The sequence below is a fragment of the Charadrius vociferus genome, unplaced genomic scaffold (genome assembly GCF_000708025.1).
Source record: "Charadrius vociferus isolate BGI_N301 unplaced genomic scaffold, ASM70802v2 scaffold461, whole genome shotgun sequence".
Classification (NCBI taxonomy): domain Eukaryota; kingdom Metazoa; phylum Chordata; class Aves; order Charadriiformes; family Charadriidae; genus Charadrius; species Charadrius vociferus.
In genome coordinates, this window is record NW_009647020.1 from 3,093 (window position 1) to 12,570 (window position 9,478).

General features: G+C 49.5%; 1 protein-coding gene across 1 annotated transcript in view; it reads right to left on the reverse strand.

The window, feature by feature from the left end:
• Positions 1-505: 505 nt before the first annotated feature.
• CDCA8 (cell division cycle associated 8) overlaps positions 506-9,478 on the reverse strand; it is a 19,233-nt gene continuing 10,260 nt past the window's right edge. Inside the window, exons 3-9 of the mRNA XM_009895481.1 lie at positions 8,101-8,176; positions 7,611-7,753; positions 7,230-7,309; positions 2,788-2,886; positions 2,465-2,591; positions 914-1,000; positions 506-550 (exon numbers count right to left, since the gene is read on the reverse strand). Coding sequence (XP_009893783.1) covers positions 506-550; positions 914-1,000; positions 2,465-2,591; positions 2,788-2,886; positions 7,230-7,309; positions 7,611-7,753; positions 8,101-8,176 — 657 coding nt within the window. The remainder of the gene's footprint in view (positions 551-913; positions 1,001-2,464; positions 2,592-2,787; positions 2,887-7,229; positions 7,310-7,610; positions 7,754-8,100; positions 8,177-9,478) is intronic.

The following is a 9,478-nucleotide window of genomic DNA, read 5'->3' on the forward strand; positions in this document are numbered from 1 at the left end:
GGCGGCACCGCGAACTCCAAGCGGCTTTCCATTTAGTCCCAGGCGCTGGTAACTTGCTGTCAGGTACCTCAGGTATCCCACCGAGATCGTCATCACCTTTGAAGCACGTCTGCAGAGGAACTACGTGCCCGGAAGGAAGCGCGACGAGTGGGAGCTGTTGCTGTCTTTGCCAAGAGAGATATAAACTCCAGTGGATTGTGTCCACCGCTTACGTCTTACGCGAGACACCAGAGCAGCCTCTCCACCCGGCTCGCTGGTCTGCAAGCCCAAAATAATTCTACCTTGGTCTCAACCTTCGAGGAAATAGGAAAGAAAGTGGTTTATTTTCTGAATAATAATAAAAAAGCGCCATTTATTCTAATCCCATTACACATTATAGGTAGAAAATTTAGTTTTTAACTTCCATTCTATTCCGTAACATAACGGAAGACACAAATTCGAATGAGAACTAAAGGCAGCAGCCCTAAACGTAACGTTCCGTATGGATGTCTGCATTCACCGAGTTTCATCTGTAGGTTTTTGCACCGCTGCAAGCTTGCGCGAGACGAACCTGGAAAGAGAGAGAAATTAATCGGTAGAGACACTCCGCTATCCCAAACCCACTTACAACTGCTGCTGAAGTAGGAGACGCTTTCAGTGTTGATTCAGTTGTTCAAAACATTGACCGCAGTTGGTTTTCCACGAAGTGCGGGGTTTACCCGCGGTTTGGTTTAGGCTGGATGCGGCGTCACTGCTCCCTCTTCTCACTTCGTGCTTCTTCCAGACCAGCGACACGAGCCAAAATACACGGTAATTCGGGGCGGGGGGGAAATAAGAAGTTTCTATTCCAGGTCAACAGTCCACTGACGAACACGGGAGTGACGACACCGCCTTACAGCTTCGGGTGACGACGTACAAAAATACACAGACTCACCGACAGCTTCTTCATAATTCCCTGGGCCTCCGGATTCAGATGAAGGAGATTCTTCTTCGTCAAATCACTTGCTGTTAAACGAATGCTCTGTGGGGGAGGGAAAAAAAAAAATAAAAATAAATAAATAAACCAACAAACCCAAATCTTGGGGTTTCTGTTTGGCCAGCTGTGGCAGCCAGTAACAGGAGAAAAACGAACGGAAAAGAATCCGAGCACACTAGGAGACCACACACAGGTAGAGAAATACATTCAGCTCGACCAGAAGCTCATCGGACGCCTTCCTGGCGGTGCCTTAACGCATTACCGCCAACAGAAGCTGCTTTCAACGTTACTGAAACGCACAGCGAAACGTCATTCCACGTTCTGCTGGGACCAGCTCCCACTCTGAACTAAAAAAATAAAAAAAAAGTCATCTTCCAAGGTTCTTCTAAAGCTCCATCGATCCCCTGATAAACTGCAGCGGCACAACTAAAGAGAGGAGAGTGGATGACCTGAAACCGGTGAAGGCCCCAAGAAGTTACAAGCTCTCCCTTGGGCAGAGATCGTACAGCTTCAAGTTTCTGAAGTCAAGTTGGAGGACTGTAAGCGGTGGTGTCCCCCAGGGGTCGATCCTCGGTCCGATTTTGTTTAATATGTTCATTAACGACCCGGATGAGGGGACAGAGTGTATCCTCAGCACGTTCGCTGATGATACCAAACTGGGAGGGGTGGCTGACTCTCCAGAGGGCCGCGCTGCCGTCCAGCGTGACCTGGCCAAGCTGGAGAGCTGGGCAGAGAGGAACCTCATGAGGTTCAACAAGAGCAAGTGCAAGGTCCTGCACTCTGGGGAGGAAGAGTGCTGGGCACCAGTATAGGTTAGGGGTGGACCTGCTGGGAGGAGGAGAAGGATCTGGGGGACCTGGTAGATAGTAAATTGTCCATGAGCCAGCAGTGTGCCCTTGTTGCCAAAAAGGCCAATGGAATCCTGGGCTGCGTAGGGAAGAGTGTGGCCAGTAGGTGGAGGGAGGTCATTCTCCCCCTGTAGTCGGCACTGGTGAGGCCACAACTGGAATACTGCGTCCAGTTTTGGGCTCCCCAGTTCCAGAGGGACAGGGAACTGCTGGAGAGAGTCCAGCGAAGGGCAACCAAGATGACTGAGGGATTGGAGCATCTCCCGTATGAGGAGAGGCTGAGAGCGCTGGGACTCTTTAGCCTGGAGAGGAGAAGGCTGAGGGGAGACCTTATTATGGCATACACGTATCTAAAGGGGGGTTGGAGGAGGATGGAGCCAGACTCTTCTCGGTGGTTCCCAGTGACAGGACGAGGGGCAGTGGGCACAAGGTGGAGCAGAGGAAGTTCCGTTCCAACAGAGGGAAGAACTTCTTTAGGGTTGGGGTGACAGAGCGCTGGCACAGGCTGCCCAGGGGGGGGGGGAGTCCCTCTCTGGAGGTTTTCAAGACCCGCCTGGATGCAGTCCTGAGCGATGTGCTCTGGGCAGTCCTGCTTTAGCAGGGGGGTGGGACTGGGTGAGCTCTGGAGGTCCCTTCCAGCTCTGAAAATTCTGCGATTTACCTCCCCTCCTCCAACAGGGACTGTAATGAAGATATCGTTGCTGTCAGCGAGGGGGCTGCCGTTGGCGGAGATGGTGTAAACGCGTTCATTGACCGCGGGTATGCGCAAACCCGGTGTCTTGAAAACTCTGAAACAAAAAAAAGTTATAGGTAAGTAAACTTCACTGCAATTCCTCGAAGCGCTTTGAGTCAAAGTCTTTCATTTCGGGTTGAGAGAGACGCTCAGGATTAGGCTGCAAATAGGCGACAGACAGATCCAGAAAGCAAATGGTAAAGCGCTCCCCTATACGAGAAATTAAAAGAGACATTTAACGGGATACAAACCTGGAATCAAATTTGGTTGTGACCACGGAGGTACCTCCCGGAGCACAGAGGTCAACAACTCTACCAGCAGCCGGAGTGACGAAGTTGGTTCTGCTCGATCTGTGAAAGGGAAATAAACATCTCCTCATCAGAATACGTTTAACAAACGTAGAAGCACTCTCTTATCGACGACTTGAATGAGGTTATCGCCACAGAAAACCGGAGCTTCGTACTAATCAAAGGTAAACCCGGAAGCTGGGGACAGCCGGACAGCACAGGAGAGAAAGTTGCCCGTCCTTCATGCGCTGACCACCGATTTTTCCCCATAGTGCGAACAACTACATCACCCGGACTGCTAAACACACTCCATTCCAGCGAAGAGTTACGGTACCACTGTACATCATTCTCCTTTTCGGAGACTCTGAGTCGCAGTAGCGCTCTAATACACTTCTTCTCCATTTCGGAGACTCTGAGTCGCAGTAGCGCTCTAATACACTTCTCCATTTCGGAGACTCTGAGTCGCAGTAGCGCTCTAATACACTTCTCCATTTCGGAGACTCTGAGTCGCAGTAGCGCTCTAATACACTTCTTCTCCATTTCGGAGACTCTGAGTCGCAGTAGCGCTCTGATACACTTCTTCTCCATTTCGGAGACTCTGAGTCGCAGTAGCGCTCTAATACACTTCTCCATTTCGGAGACTCTGAGTCGCAGTAGCGCTCTAATACACTTCTTCTCCATTTCGGAGACTCTGAGTCGCAGTAGCGCTCTAATACACTTCTTCTCCATTTCGGAGACTCTGAGTCGCAGTAGCGCTCTAATACACTTCTTCTCCATTTCGGAGACTCTGAGTCGCAGTAGCGCTCTAATACACTTCTTCTCCATTTCGGAGACTCTGAGTCGCAGTAGCGCTCTAATACACTTCTTCTCCATTTCGGAGACTCTGAGTCGCAGTAGCGCTCTAATACACTTCTCCTCCATTTCGGAGACTCTGAGTCGCAGTAGCGCTCTAATACACTTCTCCTCCATTTCGGAGACTCTGAGTCGCAGTAGCGCTCTAATACACTTCTTCTCCATTTCGGAGACTCTGAGTCGCAGTAGCGCTCTAATACACTTCTTCTCCATTTCGGAGACTCTGAGTCGCAGTAGCGCTCTAATACACTTCTCCATTTCGGAGACTCTGAGTCGCAGTAGCGCTCTAATACACTTCTTCTCCATTTCGGAGACTCTGAGTCGCAGTAGCGCTCTAATACACTTCTTCTCCATTTCGGAGACTCTGAGTCGCAGTAGCGCTCTAATACACTTCTTCTCCATTTCGGAGACTCTGAGTCGCAGTAGCGCTCTAATACACTTCTTCTCCATTTCGGAGACTCTGAGTCGCAGTAGCGCTCTAATACACTTCTTCTCCATTTCGGAGACTCTGAGTCGCAGTAGCGCTCTAATACACTTCTTCTCCATTTCGGAGACTCTGAGTCGCAGTAGCGCTCTAATACACTTCTTCTCCATTTCGGAGACTCTGAGTCGCAGTAGCGCTCTAATACACTTCTTCTCCATTTCGGAGACTCTGAGTCGCAGTAGCGCTCTAATACACTTCTTCTCCATTTCGGAGACTCTGAGTCGCAGTAGCGCTCTAATACACTTCTTCTCCATTTCGGAGACTCTGAGTCGCAGTAGCGCTCTAATACACTTCTTCTCCATTTCGGAGACTCTGAGTCGCAGTAGCGCTCTAATACACTTCTTCTCCATTTCGGAGACTCTGAGTCGCAGTAGCGCTCTAATACACTTCTTCTCCATTTCGGAGACTCTGAGTCGCAGTAGCGCTCTAATACACTTCTTCTCCATTTCGGAGACTCTGAGTCGCAGTAGCGCTCTAATACACTTCTTCTCCATTTCGGAGACTCTGAGTCGCAGTAGCGCTCTAATACACTTCTTCTCCATTTCGGAGACTCTGAGTCGCAGTAGCGCTCTAATACACTTCTTCTCCATTTCGGAGACTCTGAGTCGCAGTAGCGCTCTAATACACTTCTTCTCCATTTCGGAGACTCTGAGTCGCAGTAGCGCTCTAATACACTTCTTCTCCATTTCGGAGACTCTGAGTCGCAGTAGCGCTCTAATACACTTCTTCTCCATTTCGGAGACTCTGAGTCGCAGTAGCGCTCTAATACACTTCTTCTCCATTTCGGAGACTCTGAGTCGCAGTAGCGCTCTAATACACTTCTTCTCCATTTCGGAGACTCTGAGTCGCAGTAGCGCTCTAATACACTTCTTCTCCATTTCGGAGACTCTGAGTCGCAGTAGCGCTCTAATACACTTCTTCTCCATTTCGGAGACTCTGAGTCGCAGTAGCGCTCTAATACACTTCTTCTCCATTTCGGAGACTCTGAGTCGCAGTAGCGCTCTAATACACTTCTTCTCCATTTCGGAGACTCTGAGTCGCAGTAGCGCTCTAATACACTTCTTCTCCATTTCGGAGACTCTGAGTCGCAGTAGCGCTCTAATACACTTCTTCTCCATTTCGGAGACTCTGAGTCGCAGTAGCGCTCTAATACACTTCTTCTCCATTTCGGAGACTCTGAGTCGCAGTAGCGCTCTAATACACTTCTTCTCCATTTCGGAGACTCTGAGTCGCAGTAGCGCTCTAATACACTTCTTCTCCATTTCGGAGACTCTGAGTCGCAGTAGCGCTCTAATACACTTCTTCTCCATTTCGGAGACTCTGAGTCGCAGTAGCGCTCTAATACACTTCTTCTCCATTTCGGAGACTCTGAGTCGCAGTAGCGCTCTAATACACTTCTTCTCCATTTCGGAGACTCTGAGTCGCAGTAGCGCTCTAATACACTTCTTCTCCATTTCGGAGACTCTGAGTCGCAGTAGCGCTCTAATACACTTCTTCTCCATTTCGGAGACTCTGAGTCGCAGTAGCGCTCTAATACACTTCTTCTCCATTTCGGAGACTCTGAGTCGCAGTAGCGCTCTAATACACTTCTTCTCCATTTCGGAGACTCTGAGTCGCAGTAGCGCTCTAATACACTTCTTCTCCATTTCGGAGACTCTGAGTCGCAGTAGCGCTCTAATACACTTCTTCTCCATTTCGGAGACTCTGAGTCGCAGTAGCGCTCTAATACACTTCTTCTCCATTTCGGAGACTCTGAGTCGCAGTAGCGCTCTAATACACTTCTTCTCCATTTCGGAGACTCTGAGTCGCAGTAGCGCTCTAATACACTTCTTCTCCATTTCGGAGACTCTGAGTCGCAGTAGCGCTCTAATACACTTCTTCTCCATTTCGGAGACTCTGAGTCGCAGTAGCGCTCTAATACACTTCTTCTCCATTTCGGAGACTCTGAGTCGCAGTAGCGCTCTAATACACTTCTTCTCCATTTCGGAGACTCTGAGTCGCAGTAGCGCTCTAATACACTTCTTCTCCATTTCGGAGACTCTGAGTCGCAGTAGCGCTCTAATACACTTCTTCTCCATTTCGGAGACTCTGAGTCGCAGTAGCGCTCTAATACACTTCTTCTCCATTTCGGAGACTCTGAGTCGCAGTAGCGCTCTAATACACTTCTTCTCCATTTCGGAGACTCTGAGTCGCAGTAGCGCTCTAATACACTTCTTCTCCATTTCGGAGACTCTGAGTCGCAGTAGCGCTCTAATACACTTCTTCTCCATTTCGGAGACTCTGAGTCGCAGTAGCGCTCTAATACACTTCTTCTCCATTTCGGAGACTCTGAGTCGCAGTAGCGCTCTAATACACTTCTTCTCCATTTCGGAGACTCTGAGTCGCAGTAGCGCTCTAATACACTTCTTCTCCATTTCGGAGACTCTGAGTCGCAGTAGCGCTCTAATACACTTCTTCTCCATTTCGGAGACTCTGAGTCGCAGTAGCGCTCTAATACACTTCTTCTCCATTTCGGAGACTCTGAGTCGCAGTAGCGCTCTAATACACTTCTTCTCCATTTCGGAGACTCTGAGTCGCAGTAGCGCTCTAATACACTTCTTCTCCATTTCGGAGACTCTGAGTCGCAGTAGCGCTCTAATACACTTCTTCTCCATTTCGGAGACTCTGAGTCGCAGTAGCGCTCTAATACACTTCTTCTCCATTTCGGAGACTCTGAGTCGCAGTAGCGCTCTAATACACTTCTTCTCCATTTCGGAGACTCTGAGTCGCAGTAGCGCTCTAATACACTTCTTCTCCATTTCGGAGACTCTGAGTCGCAGTAGCGCTCTAATACACTTCTTCTCCATTTCGGAGACTCTGAGTCGCAGTAGCGCTCTAATACACCTCTTCTCCATTTCGGAGACTCTGAGTCGCAGTAGCGCTCTAATACACTTCTTCTCCATTTCGGAGACTCTGAGTCGCAGTAGCGCTCTAATACACTTCTCCATTTCGGAGACTCTGAGTCGCAGTAGCGCTCTAATACACTTCTTCTCCATTTCGGAAACTCGGTGAAAAAGACATTCCCTATTACCTTTTACTCATGCGCTTCACTCTCGCCGAAGGGGCTCTCCTGCTCCTGGACACCGGCGCTTTCTTAGTGGACGCCTTCACCTGAAAGACACGTTCCTCACCAAATCAGTTATTGGCTATCGCGCGAGAGCCGAGTCCACAACAGACAAACGCTTCCATACAAAACGTTCGGCCCAACACGCTCCTTTTTACGGCACAAGAGTCCAGAAAGAAACACCACACATGTTTCTGTGACCTTCCCCTTTCGCTAGGCGTTTCGGGAAGCGATACCTGTTTCGAAGTCCCTCTCAAAGGATCCTGGAAAGATATATGACCACAGGCATCACCTCAGAAAGCAGTTTATATCTTGGGAATAACGTCATCGCGAAGAGCAGCTCTTTACCTTTCCAGTTCTCGGATTAATGTTTTCAGCGTCTAGCTCTGGAAGACACTGGCTGTTGTGGGGTTTCGTTGCTGGAGGAAGCAAAGGAGGCTCTCCTTCTCCTTCTTCTTCGATAGCTTCGATATCCAGTTCCGATTTTTCCGCTAGAAAGAGAAAGCGTTAGCTGAGTTGAAAACAAATAACTTCACATTATTAGTTAGCAGCTGAGGTAAAGAGCAAACACCTACAAGGGTTTTTGGCAACCATTTGCTTCCGAAATCCAAATTCCAATGTAATCCGGAGAGATTACTGCCCTGACCAAAGCCTTCTTTTGACTGCTTTCATAAAGTTAAGTAGGGCTACTGCAGATAGCAGGGAGAAACGCAGGAGTATTTTCCCGCCTTTAAATATATCGAGGGGTATATTAAGGACTGAATTATTATTCACAGGATGTAAATCGTGGCATGCTTTCATCTCGCCAAACTCATCGCAACGCTTGAAACAAACTGACCTTTCCTGATGATTTTTAAAGGAGTCTGGATAACTTGTGCCGTTAACTTGTTTATTTCTGTTATTTCCAAGGCTGCCTAAAATGAAGAACAGTTATGACACCGTTAGGATCGTTTGGTAGCATTTAGGTCGGAGAAATCTCTTAAGTATTTTACAGCAAGAATACCTCTCCATGTTTCCTCTTGTGCTCAAACTAGGACCTTTCGTCACCTTAGGGGGGGATTGTGCCCCTCTGCTGCGCTCTGCTCTGCTCTGGGGAGACCCCCCTGCGGTGCTGCCTCCAGCTCGGGGGGTCCCAACAGCAGAAGGACACGGAGCTGTTGGAGCGGGGCCAGAGGAGGCCCCGGAGATGCTGGGAGGGCTGGAGCCCCTCTGCTGGGAGGACAGGCTGGGAGAGTTGGGGGGTTCAGCCTGGAGAAGAGAAGGCTCCGAGGAGACCTCAGAGCCCCTTCCAGTGCCTAAAGGGTCTCCAGGAGAGCTGGGGAGGGACTCTGCATCAGAGAGGGGAGCTGTGGGACCAAGGGGAACGCTTTGACACTGACAGAGGGGAGATTTGGATGAGATATTGGGAAGAAATTCTTGGCTGTGCGGGTGGTGATCCCCTGGGGCAGGTTGCCCCGAGAAGCTGTGTCTGCCCCATCCCTGGAGGTGTTCAAGGCCAGGTTGGACGGGGCTTGGAGCAACCTGGGCTGGTGGGAGGTGTCCCTGCCCAGGGCAGGGGGTTGGAACTCCATGATCTTCAAGGTTCCTTCCAACCTAAACCATTCTATGATTCTCGGTTATTCTGGACGTAACAACAACATGTGAAGTCCGCATGCTGTTCAGGACTAACGTTCCTTATTTGGCAGCTACAAGGATGCTTCACTGCCGCCCTGCTGCTCAACCAATTTCAAAATGCTTTAATTTACTGAAAAAACCATGTGCTCTCAGGGATCTCGAGGTGAAATGGGGCGGGTAAGGAAAGACCAACAAGGAGCAGTATGAACATGCAAATCCTACATCGGATACAACCGGCATCTCTTACTGTTAAGTCTTTAAGCAGCATCTGCGAAAGGATTCGTGTATTCTGCTCCTAGAGACTCAAAAAACGCTTTGTTTTGTAGACTCATAGAATTGTCTGGGTTGGAAGAGACCCTGGGGATCATCGAGTCCAACCATCCGCCCTCCTCTACAAAGTTCTCCCCTACACCATATCCCCCAACACCGCATCGAAACGGCTCTTCAACACCTCCAGGGATGGGGACTCCACCCCCTCCCCGGGCAGCCTATTCCAGTGCCCGACCGCTCTTTCCGTGAAAAATTCTTTCCTAACGGTCAGTCTAAATCTCCCCTGTTGGAGCTTGAAGCCGTTCCCTCTCGTTCTGTCGTTAATTACCCGT